The sequence below is a fragment of the Falco cherrug genome, chromosome 5 (genome assembly GCF_023634085.1).
Source record: "Falco cherrug isolate bFalChe1 chromosome 5, bFalChe1.pri, whole genome shotgun sequence".
Classification (NCBI taxonomy): domain Eukaryota; kingdom Metazoa; phylum Chordata; class Aves; order Falconiformes; family Falconidae; genus Falco; species Falco cherrug.
In genome coordinates, this window is record NC_073701.1 from 22,046,990 (window position 1) to 22,060,216 (window position 13,227).

Sequence of the window (13,227 nt, forward strand, 5' to 3'; positions counted from 1 at the left end):
TTTCATAACCTGCTTATGAAGATCAATGAAGACAGTGGCAAATACCCTACTGACTTCAGCAGGAGTCAAGCTTAAACCTTAGATAATTTTAATTGACTTTTAACAGCCAGAGATAATTATGCCAGTCATGCAATACACTGTCTTCACATGATTTATAAGCGATATAATTCACTAGTGACAGTTGTGAGCGAGCTTATGAGCGTGTTAAGCAGTATAACCCATTAAGATATGGGCTTCAGAACTGGACTATGCTACCTACCACTATGTGTTTTTTTGGATCGGGGGTGTATTCATTTTGTTGCCGCCACAAAAAAGTTAGGCAATCGATCAAGTTAAATGCACAAAGTTGTCACCCTGGAATAATTTAGCTAGAGGTCTGAAAACACTCATCCTCTCTGTTAAACCAGCCACAGACTACACATAGATTCTTTCCTACTCAGAAAGGATTTTAGTAGTGTCATTTTTTTCTTCCCAGGCATTCAACAATATCTGTTAATTCGTCACATTATAATGATGTTATTTTTAATTTCACTATATTAAAATGATTTCTAAATAACTTGGGTCACAGCTTCAATTAGTAAATTAAAGGTGAAGCTTTAATTTCAAAACAATGAAAATATACAGAAAGAAATATTTAAAAGTGGAATATTTTTACTTCTCTACCCTGATAAGTTTAGAAGTGAAATAATAATAAAAAAACTTCATTTCAAAATGAAGTTTTAAAAATTATTCAGTTTTTGGAGCAGCCACAACCTGTATAATTTTCCTATTTTGTCAAGGTACATTTCCATTTAGATATAGAGCTTTGCCTGCAGACCTAACAGCTATAGCAAACACCAGCTTTACACTAACGTGGAGCTTTACTTTGCAAATACAATAAACCTCTTTAGCCCACCATATTATCTATACAGATACTATTTGTATACTATATGTACATTATGTGTACTGTACACATAGCCTAGTAGTATTTATTCTACAACTTCAAAGATTTTTTCCAATGAAAACTTAAAATTAATTTCTGTAAATTATTCAACACATTTCTGTCCCCTGTGATTGTGGTAAACCTTTTAATGTTGGGCACATTGGAATTAATTTCAAAAGAAAAGAAATTTCTAAATGCTGTTTATGATGGGAATGCTTCTAAGAATGCTTCTCCAAGGAATACTTCAAGAGGCAATAAACCAAATGATTGACATCCATTTCTCAGCAACATTTTCTTGTGCTTTGATAGTCTCAAGAGGCCCTCATTTCTTAGCATTGCAACTGTTTCCTGAATGCTCATAAATGTTTTAAACCAACTTGTGTGCAAAGCAAAGACATTTGAAAAAATGGCTGGTTCTTCCACCTGTTCCTTCCATTTACCCTACAGATTAAAATACAAAGAGACGGATAATCTCATTTCATTCAGCCTCAGCTCCCTTAAATTTGGTCTTCTAGACTAAACTAGGTAGCTTGACTGAAGAGGAAACCTCTGAAGAAGGACACAAGTCTGGAAAGGTGAGTTAATGCGTCTTAATGCATATTAAACAAAAAAGGCAAAGGGACAAGAGAAGATTACAAGTCTTTTTGCAGCAGTGCCATTGGCAGCGGCCACCTTGGGCTTCTTGACCATTAAAGAGTTAAGAGAGATCATCCTGACCTCCACAATAATAACCTGCTTGCCTGACCCTCCGTCACTGCAGCTCTGATAGTTGAGTTTTCGTCAGACAATTTACAAGTCAATAGAACATTAGACTTGGAGAGATGCAGAAGGCTCTTCAGCTCTGTGCGTGTGGGGAGAACACGCTTTTATTTTCATGGGAGAAGAAATGGACCTTTCTTCAGTTACATAAACCTGGTCGTTTCTGGGCCCACTGAAAATTTAGATGAGTTTTTCTACAGACTGATGTGACCCAAGGAAAACCAGTCTCAGAAATCCCTGTACTGAAGATGCTGACGACTGCCTGCCAGGGCTTTGGTGCCATATTTTAACACCAGGGAAAATGTTTAGTCAACAGTAAATATTAATTTTGGTACCATGTTTTGTAAATCACTATACCTTGGACTCAAGACCATCAGTTTCTTTTATATAGATTAAGCATTTTTAGATCTTTGGATTTTTTTGTTATATGTATTGTAAAACCGTTCTGGTTCTAAATGGACCCTGTGACTTTGTTGGTTAGGTATTTTCAGAAAAAAACAGTTAGTTGTTTACTACACCTTTTTACAGACTAAACTATTAAATACACACGCATACAAAGATGCGTACATGGTGACCCAATTTAACACCTTGGGACTGTGAGTACGTATCGACTCTCAGTGAACTGTTGTTTCCAAAAGCAAAACTTTTACTGATGTCAGGAGAGCATAACCACACCTTTGAAACCTAAGGGATTTGACACCACACACCAAACAGGTAGGGCACAATCAAGCAATTTTAGTAACAGAAAAGCAGCAGCAGCAGCAGGTGGCAATGCCAGACAACAAACAGATGAATAACTGGTATAGAAGAAGCCAGGACTTATAACAAAGTGGCAAAAATCGCAGAGAGCGCAATGAGATGAATATGATGACCACCATAAGATTAGCTTTTTAATATCAAACTGGTTTGGAGCATAAACAGACAAACTAGATGAAGCAGGGTAGCAAATACTTTGATACCCACATCCTCTCCAATCCATGTTCTAGTACAAGAAAATTATATCTTTAAAAGCTTTGACCCATTTAAAAACAAAGGTATCAGACATTTTTCATGTAATAGAAATTAACATTGTTTACACATTGCATATGGAAAAACAAGTAAATCACTTACCAAGGATTAATATAAAATGCCAAAAGATAATCAGTCCAAAGGCATGAGGGTAGCAGAGTTAGGAAAGCAAATACACTTCTACGCCTGTGAGCATTAATAAATAACATACATAAAGATGAAAAAGTGAGGAGAGTTAGTAAGACAAACAGAAATCAGGAGATCAGCAAATTCTATTATAAAACCAGCTAAACTTAAAAAGGCTTCCTCTTATTTACTTCATAAGAGTATTATTAGCATCCATAGAATTTTCAGTCCTCAACCTGACACCCTATACAGGATTTTCAGCTATCCAACATAAATTTCCATATGATCAAAAGAAATGTGTTTTACGGTATTGATTCAGGCCTGTTATTCTAAATCAACGTTAATCAATAAACTGGCAGATTTTCAGAGAGTAAAATCTGTTTGAAAATTTCAGCCACATTTATTGCCATTACGTAGGTGGTGCTAAGTCTTATTTCCTGATGCTTTGAAATATTTCAGGACAGATATCGCTGGGGTTTTTTAGCATGTACAACTACAATAATCTCAGACGTTTGCTCCTGCAAGTGATTTTGTGGCTATCAGAACATCTGTGTGACAGATAAATTTAAATCAAACCTATATCTTAATACTCTCTATTGAGTCAGACATCTGAAAACTTCCACGTAACATTTTGTAGAGACCCATTTTTAAATGCTTTAAATTCTCTCCTAGGTTTTCAGAAAAACATTATTTTAAATTCTTCTAACTGTGGTTTCTATGAATAATTATTCACAGCAGGTTTCATTGTGACTAAAGGAAATTTCAGTACAAAATCACTATAAATTTCTGTATTTGCAGCCTGTTTACCAGATTCTGTTATGCGTTAATTCAGGAAACCCACTCAGTCCTGTTCCACCTATTGGTGGACTCGGCTATGGGTACTTCTCAAATATGAAAACCCCATGAAACGTAAACAAAAATTGCCCCAGTAGGAGGGGTTTTTTGCCAAATACACCCTCAGCACTTTTTTTCCCCATCAGAAAATGTGCTGTCCTAAAAGCAATACCATCCTGCTACAGCTGTTCTAAAGAGGAACCACAAAGTGAAATTTCATTTTTCAGTACTCTTGGCTCTTATGATACTGTGTTTTGCCTGATAAGCAAGTCATGTCAAATGTAATCATCTCTAATGTTAATTTTCCAACCAGTGGTGGAAAACTTCTTCCCATGCAGTGAAACTCCAAGTTATGCTTTAACGAGTTTTGCTGCTGAAGAGAAGACGGGCAGCGCAGTTTCTGCAGGGCACCGTCCCCAGGCGTTGGTAGGGATTGTGTGGGTCAGCCAGAAGCGAGAGCTCTTTCTAGTTAATCATATGCCACAGTTGCTGTGGCATCAGGGCCTCAGGGTTATCTGTTGTTGGAGTTTCTATGGGAGTGGACTGAAGATGCAATCTGGTTTTCCATAAGCAGATCGCTGGTGCCACAGAGAGGTTTTCATTAGGCTTAGAAGAGAGAAGTGATGATGTGGCTGGAATACTCCTTTTTCCTTTGGAAAATTCCAAGTGAAGCTTTTACTTCCTCTTGCCTACAGAGGCAGAAGGAATTATTCAAGCCTGGGTTGTCCTTCATCATCAAATCATCATGAGGCATTTCCACAGGCTAACGTGCTTACAGACCCTACCTATATTGTTCACAGATTAGGAAATCCAACATCTAAAACAACTGATTTCATTTAACTTTAAAAAAATATGTAATTTCTCAGTAAATACAATATTGTTTTCCTGGAATTATATAGTCTTTCACCTACTGAACAATTTTATTTAATTAAGAGAAAGAGACGCAGAGAGTGCTCAAATCCTGAGAACTGCTGAACTGAGCTTTCCTTTGGAATCAGTGGATATGCCCATAGCTCCCTTACTATATCCCTGGAATGACCCCAAGCAAAATGGGTTTCTTAATCCTTCTACCTGTTTTTAGGGCCAGATTTTCCATTTGGCTGACTGGTTGGACAGTGAATCTGGTCTTGACATTAAACAGAGGCACACAAAACAAGATATCTTCACAAACTCTCAGAGAAGTCAGGAATGTAAGACATCGGCATACTGCCTTCAGTTACCAAAAATTTATGGAGATACTAAGCAGGAATATTTTCCCCAATTTATATTTTTATAACATAATTTATGTATGTATACATATATGCATATATACACACATACATACACATATACTAAATTAAGCAACAAGAATCTTCACTTTCACATCCAAACTTACTAATTAATTCTCCTTCCCATAAAAAAAGCCTTTTATGGTTTTAATAACATCTGTTGCTAGTTTAATCATTTGTTTCAAGCTTGGATATTTAATTAACGTGACTGTTTGATCTTCTGCCTTCTTTGCCATTAATATAGTCCAAGCAAGAGAAACTGAGAGATTAGTTTGTACTGCATACAGCTGGCTGCTATTAAAGCTAAACCAAGCAAGTGAAGCTTGTTTAATATCCAGTTAATTAGCAACACAGTGAGGTATTGACAAGATCTGCTGGGCCTGTTAGTTCGGTTTGCACGCTTATTAGCAAAGGGCTTGTTGTGATGCAGTGTCAATCCATTTAATCCTGTCCTTGCTGGCAGTTCCCTGCGCACCGACTCCTCTTCCCAACTTCTTGGCTCACAACAAAGCTGACCACGGGTGTAAACCCAAGGTGTGTATTTGCTTCTTCCTACATACTGGAATGAATCTGACAGTATGCTTTTAAATATCTGTGTTCAGAATTGCCTTGAAACATAGGACATTTTTGCAGACGTTACTAATAACAAAATGGTAAACCTTGGGTCGGTCATTAGTGCCTATTTGATTATTAAAATAGGAATGGAAATGACCGCACTGGTGCCAGTCAAGTAGCTCTCAGAGCCCTTTTGCTTCTATAAAAGCTACAGATCTTTTTTGTTCAAATACTTCTCTTCAGCTGATGGTGTCAGTGATGGTCTGGAGTCCATAGTCAGTGCTTGCAACTCTTGTAGGTAGTTTTCTAGACTAGCAAGAATATGGGAGTAGGGGGTGTTGGGTGTTGAGTCTTTTCAACAGCACTGAACATCAAGTTATAGTAAATATTTGAGTTGTCTTGTCCTTGTCTTGCAACATAAGAAAAAATTAATTGATGGTACTGCATGAAGACAGTTGCTAATTGGTCATCTATGGGCAAGCTTACTCCTCAATATAAATATATATCTATGGAAGTGCTAATGGATTTATAGATCAAGTTTCTACACTTATGTTATTTCAGGAAATATGTCTGCAAGAGAAAGGAAAAAAGCCCCATATCCTTCCAAAACATATCTATGCAACTTAGTTGACATGTATATACATCACTCCCTACTAAAAATATCAGGTGACAATACTTAGTCTTGAGTCAACATTAAAGAAATAAAATACTAAAATAACAGCTATAGTAGTTTTATCTTAAAAAGGGACAGGATGGCATAAAAAATAAGTACTTAAGATTAAAGATAGTATTTGCCAAAAAGCAGAGATGTGGAAAAACATAATTAAAAGCTTTGCTTCAAACACTTACCAATTGTAGGGAAGCTTTCCATCTCTCTCTAAAGATGCAAAATTGACAAAGGTTCCAGCCCCACACTCCCTGTTTCAGGAAGACCATTGGGTGCAAAGTTACCATTTTTGGATTCACAATGCTTGCAATGACATTGATTTAACGGAGAACTCAGAGTTGCGGAGAAGTGCTGAACACTCACATCTGTGATTAAGTCTGAGACAATCTATGTAACCTATGTAATCTCAGGTGTAACTGAAACCCTTTAACAGAGTTATCCAAACCCAATAAATGTTCAACACCACCTGAGATCAGGTTTCCTAATAATGCCTTAAAAGAGTGAAACAAAGGAGAAGTTGCTAATAAAGATCACAGATCTTCTGTCCAGATTTGGGCTTTCTGTAGTCTGGCACTAGCACTAGTTGCTGGCCTCTGTACACATGGTAAATGTTTACCTTCCTATACTAAATATTTACTGTCCCAGCTCTAAGGAGAAGATGTATAATTGTCTGCATTTGATAGGATCATGGTAATTTTGAGTTCACAAAATAATTGTGGAAAAAACCTGAATTTCCTGAATAACATTCTGGTGAGTTTATCACAGGTCCATTATTTTCAGCTAGAAATTATAAACTGACTTGACTATTTTTGATTCCTTGTTTTAAGTAAACGATTACTTGCAGCTTCTTACTGGATTTACTTTTTAAATTTCCTTCTGCAGTTTTTATCTTCTTTGGCTAGAGACAGTGATGAAGAGAAAAAGAAAAATATTTGTGCTGCCGACACAGTAATTAAATAGAAAAGGTAATTAATTTAGCTGGGATTTTCACAGAGCCAGTTACAGGCAAAAGGAACAAACCACATGACGTTCACTGAAAGAGACAGCTGGCAAAATATGCATGATGCGGTCATCTCTTACATGGAATACATGGCCAAGATATGACACACAAAATGCAGTGTCCGCTAGGTGCAAGATTCTTCACATATGCTTTTTCACATGAAATCATTTCCTTTCTTGACACAAGACAGTAAATTAATATAAAATACATTACATAGATTATGAAAGGATGAAGACTCCAGGATACATCCAAACCAGGAAATGAACCACACATCAAAGGTTTGGAGAAACTTTCACAGTTCACTCAGACCATAACATAACCTGCATTAAAGTGAACTGTTACAGGTAAGACCACCAGGAAAAGAAAACTGAATTTCAATATTCAGGTACAAATGATTGCTGCAGATAGCTGAAGGAACCCCAGGTTCTGTAAAAAAAAGGTTTACTCTTATAAGATAATTTTCCCCTTCATCTGTATGACATAACAAATTGGGATCATTAATGTTATAGGTGAACAGCAGGACCTGAGGTCACTTCTGGATTTGTGGGTCTCTGTATATTTGGCTGCATCCTGATTGCACAAAAAGACAAGATCTAGGTGAGCCCGTATGCTCTTTCTTATGCTGCAGTTCCCACAGGAAGGATGCCCATATGAGTGCAGAACGTGGACAACTGGAAGACCAGGATTTTAAGTCAGACTGGCAAATGCTCTAGCGAGACACTCCTGGGGCCCTGGGCACATCCTCCCTCATCCCAGGGATGCCAGGGCTCAGGCCTTACATGGCCTCTGAAACGCTGTATCCTGGACCTGATGCAAAAACCATCTTATTTGTTGATATGGAAAATCTGTTCCAAACCATATGAAAGACTTTGCAAAGCATCTTGATGTCCTGTTCATGCCCAGTTGCCTTGGTCTCTTATTATCTTTCAGGATCCTGACACAACCCTTTTGTAATAAGTGATCGCACTTCTTACAGATCTAACCTTGCAAAGTTCAAAATGAGACAAAGGTTGAGGCTTATTACTCAGGTCAAGAATGAAAGTAGATAGAGGGAGAAGACATGCTGCTCCTAAACAGCAGCAAGACAACTATTTTGAAGGTATCCTGCACACAAGCGTCCTTAGTTGCAACTATTGCCATGTTGTGTTTGTTGTTGTCTGATATTTTTTGAATTAGCATAAATCTGGACTTACCTGGCCATCTGCAGATGTTTTCTCCTCAGTACAACAAGAGTCACGAGCAACAGTCCAATCAGAAGGATACTTAGGATGGCTAACACAGAGATTACCACGACGTTGGGATTCATCTCGGTGACTGCACATACAAACAAGTATTCGGTTATTCAATTCCGAAGCACTAACAGTTTTGGATTTTTTTTTCTCCTGAATGTAGATGGTGTTATTTTTCTGAACTGATCTCATTCAGCCTGGTGTTACAAAGAGAAAAATCTACCCCCAGAAATAAAGGGAGGTTTTGACTAGTTGTTGCTCTTATAAAATTTCTGTGGGGAAATTACTTCACTCTGGCATTTTTGTTAAACTTTGGCATGTTCTGATTTTTTTTGCTTTTGACTGACATTGATAACACAAGAGAAAAGGGTGAAGTAAATAAAAAAATACAGATATTCAGCATCTACCTCTCCAAAGCACATTTCAACTCTGAAGTTGTTCTTCAACAATAATCAATACCTTTTCTGATCCAAAAGCAAAATTACGAGCTGAGGGTCTGTAATATAGTGGATTGAAATCAATCAAATTACCTTGGAAAATAAATTTTAACAAAATATTCTGTTATAAATAAGAGCTGGAATCAACTGGAATAACAAAACCTTGATTTACTTTTGTTCCATGTTACATGCTTATCGACTGTACTAATATGAGACCAGATACCCTGTTCTGCTCATTATAAAAGAAACCCTCTTTATTTTACTTGCTCAGAATAATTTAACATCCACAGTTTCTAGGGAAGCATCTTTTTAGATTAAAATCCATGGATATTTTTAAGCTAAGTATCAGACACTGAACTCCAGCACAGAGTTCACAACTCCCTACTAAGCAGAGATTACACTGATCATTCTGAAGGGGAGATTTTAAAGAAAAGTCCAGTGCTCTGGGCAGTTCAACACCGATATTCTTTCTTCAGAGTCAGTATAGAGCCAAGCTTCATGGCATGCCCAGGGAGCCTCCACCAGGAGCTATCCCTTCGAGCTGTGACTGCTCCAGATCCTGCAGTGGCCCTTCTCCTTCTCTCTCGCTCTATCTCCACTTCTTCACTGAAAGCAGAGAGCAGTGTTTTGCTTTAGCAACTTATAAATGGGAATTTCCTCTTGTTTGGACTTGACTGAGAAGACATTTTTCACCACAAATGTCATCAGGCAGTACCCTGATGTTCAGCCTTGACACCACAAACTAGGTCCCTGATTTCTAAAACCCAATAGAGAACTGAGCCTCTAGTTTGTATTTTTCCAAGTCAACCACCCAGCGGGGATTTTTCTAAGGGCTTTTTAAAGCTGCTTCCCCATCCCATTCACATCTGGCAACCCTTCCAACCCCTGGGGCCAGCATTACCAAGAGCAGCTTTAGAAAGCAAGGAGAAACAGATGTTGCAGCTGGAGGAGGAAGAAGAAAGCAGGGAAGCGCTGCTTACCCATGGTGGAAACCGCAATGAAAGTGGGGACGCTGGGGCTATCGTGGCTGAAGGTGGTCACGCTGCAGTTGTAGGAGGTGGCAGGGGTTAGGCTGGAAATGGTCACGACATGTGAAGAGACAGTGACAGGTTCCTACAGATACAGGGAAAAACACACAGAAGTTTGTTGCTCTGGTAAATACAATTTTGACCATATACGTGAGCAGGCAAAAGTCAGATCTGGTCAAAGAAACCAGCACTTCAAAACCCAGGGAAGGTAACCAGGGCCTGCCCTTGAAAACAGGCAGGTAGCCCAGTAGTCTGGCAGACGAGGGGAGAGGAACAGGGGTGAAAACAGCTGCAGGAACATCCCAGAGCACCCAAGGGCTCCTTGGGGAGGGCAGGAGGGTGCCTCACAGGAGGCTGGTCAGGCACACGCTGGGTGGGGGAAAGCGCTGTGACCTCTGTGCCATCCCCAGAGGTGGGCAGAGTTCATGAGCTCTGGTTACTAAGCCATACAGGCAGGAGGAAAACAAAATTATTTTTATGCAAAGCGCAGCCAAGGCAGTCACAATCTCCACACCCTTGTATGAATATGTGTCACCTCTGCCTCTGAAGCAACTCCCCTGGATGTGAAGAGCTGTGAGCCTTTCGAGTGGCCAAGGTGAAAAATAAAGGTAGAGCAAAGCCTTTGGGTAATAACTACATTCAGATGTCCCACACTTCACTTTTTCTAGCTAGTAGAAACTCTATACAGAACATATTTATACAATGTTTTAATTACTACGTCCCTGGTAAACACTTTTGTGTTTTTAAAATGCTGATATAACAAAAGACAACATATATAACATATGCACTGACTTAAAGATATAGTTCCTTAAGGTCATTAGAGGCTTTTCTGTGCTCTCCAGCAGAACCAAGGGTGGGTTGCACATGAGAAAATAGGGACATTGAGCCAGTGATTTAGAAAGGGAACAAGGAGAAGTTTTATGAATGAACTCACGCTGGATGGGGGGCATGAGATGCTGTAACAAGTCCCAAGCATTGGATTTTTGCAGTGACCTGTTGTCAGTCATGGGCCCCTTCCAGGCTAGCAAGGGTTCCTGTTGCAGTGCAATTCTGAGGTACATTACGCAGATGAAATCACATGTACATGAGTGTAAGGGAGGAGGCTTTTATTCCCTGAGATGAAAGGAGGGGCCGCAGTTTGGCAGTTGGACTTGGTTGGATGTTTTCCATTTTTCCCTCTGGGAAATTTAAATTAGTCAACCAAAATCTAAGATGTTCAAACTTGGAAAGCTGTTGCTTTTCATTCTACTGATTAGAAATGCAGGAAAGGGACACAAATGTTCATGTAATTAGCATGGAAAATCACAAACAATTTTCACCAGTCTAATGAGAAAGGATCCCTTTTTGCAGTTGAAAAAGGAGCCTTTCCCATTTCTTCAGAGAGGCAGAAAAGAGGGTGACAAACCTAATGAGAAGTGAGCTGGCAATCTCTGTGCATTTCCCACTGCCAGGTGTTCATGTCAACAAACAAGACACCCACTGAAGCTCCTGCTAAATGGAGCAGTCTTTTCCTGACATTCTTAAACCAGACCTGCTCTGCACTACAGCTGCAAATCCTGTGCTACTTTCTATACCTGACCATGTCATTATTTTGAATCTCTGTTAAGTGGATAGACTTCACAGTCTATTAATTGTGAAAAAGCAGGAATCTAGACGTGGAATCCAAACTACCCAAAACATTAAAGTGCATTTAAACTTTTTTTTCCCTCTTTAGTCAGTGCCTTTCTCAATTTAAAAAGAATATTAAATAATTCAGACTAGTCTTCCATAGGATTAAAGGATATGTATGTCTCTCTTGTCATAAACAGTGGACTGAGTGGGTTATTTTTGCCTTTTTTTCTGAATGATTCCCCATTATGTGCAAAAGTCCACATGAAAAAATGATATTTCATGACATGTAATCATAGTGATTCACTACACCATCAACTAAATCAAAAAGTAAGCCTCATATGTTGCACAGCACTGAACATCAAGCAATTAAAACTACTACTGCTCTGTTCTTCACTGAACAATATTACCAGCCTAAACACTCCAATATTCAGGTGGCCTCTGAGAGCAGTACCTAACTGGATAGACAGAAAAGGATGTTCATTTGTGAGGCTGAGAAGGTAGGTCTCGAAGGAAATACCCTAAGAGACAAAACACACGAGAAGCAGCCTTATTTGTAACATAAAGGTACTCTGAATAGGAGTGAAGGTCCTACTGAACTTCAGGCAACAGTTCTCAAAGTCAGGAATAAAGCCAGTCAGAAATAATAAAATGCTGCATAAAAGATCTCACAGCATCTAAATATGTCTATTTTCCCCATTCCTTATCAAGTCATCTGACCCTTTTTCCCTTCCTGCCCATTGACATTCCCTTAGTTTTGTGGCCTTCTAGGTATCGCACAGTATATCTGAGCCATTTTCATAAGTAGCCAAAGACTGACAGCCTGTTGGATGCACATAGCTTCTGTCCAAGTAGTCATAATCTAGTCAGTAAGACAGAAGCCGATTTTAATATTGCAGAATAATGAAATAATTTAGCATTTGAAATGCTTTAATAGTTTTGCTTTTGAAGATTTAATTCTGAACCACCTTACCACCTTTGGCTTAATGATCTAACCTGTGTACTGAGCACAAAATGCCATTGGGCTTTACACACAAATGCTAAGGAGCAGACACCGAACCAAAAGATGCAAGGACCGGTCTCATTTTCAGAGATGAAGAGCAGAAACCAAAGAAGAAACACATACCTGGACTTTTGTTTCCTGAACAGCTCCAGCCTGCTGGCAGTAGACTTCAAAGAAATCAGCTACTCCTTCTTCTACCCACAGCAGAGTCACAGAGGTCTGAGTCTTGTTGACAGCGAACAGTGATTTTGGAGGGGCTGGTTCTGATTAAGAGAAAAATCTCCTTTAATTAAGCTTATCTTTAAGTTTCCAGACAACTGAGAAAAGGAAGCCTCAAACAAAAATGAAAGCAATGCCTGATGCCCTTCTGTCTTTCATTTCCTTCAGATAAAGCCTGCCAGTGTAAAGCCCTGCCTCTCATGATGATAAACTACCACTGTAAAATGGGAAGATGATGAAGTGTCTTGGTTTTTCTTCTCCATTTAAACTGTTCTTTATTTGGGCAGTTGGATAATTACTTCCCTTTTCAGCAGAGCCCTTGTTTGAGGATGATCAGCATATTCTATTAATGGAATGATGTTAGCAGAAACTCTTTTGGGAGAAGAGGGCCGTCTACCTGTTAGTAACACAATTGGCCTGAGAAAGATTTTCTTCACAAGGCCTGCCCAGGAGATCGTAAAGAAGCAGCTTCCCACACGCAAAGGCTGTCTAGGTTCATTTAATTGTAGCAGAGAAAATACTTAGTCAATTAGCAGGTTTTAAAAAAAAAATATCTTGTAATCT

The 13,227-nt window shown here is 38.8% G+C and overlaps 1 protein-coding gene across 1 annotated transcript in view; it reads right to left on the minus strand.

Annotated features, from left to right (window-relative positions):
* The window catches only part of PTPRO (protein tyrosine phosphatase receptor type O), a 155,398-nt gene that overhangs the window by 18,286 nt on the left and 123,885 nt on the right, over positions 1 to 13,227 (minus strand). Inside the window, 5 exon segments of the mRNA XM_055711435.1 lie at positions 2,792 to 2,875; positions 6,322 to 6,390; positions 8,333 to 8,453; positions 9,786 to 9,918; positions 12,568 to 12,707. Of these exon segments, the coding sequence (XP_055567410.1) occupies positions 2,792 to 2,875; positions 6,322 to 6,390; positions 8,333 to 8,453; positions 9,786 to 9,918; positions 12,568 to 12,707 (547 nt within the window).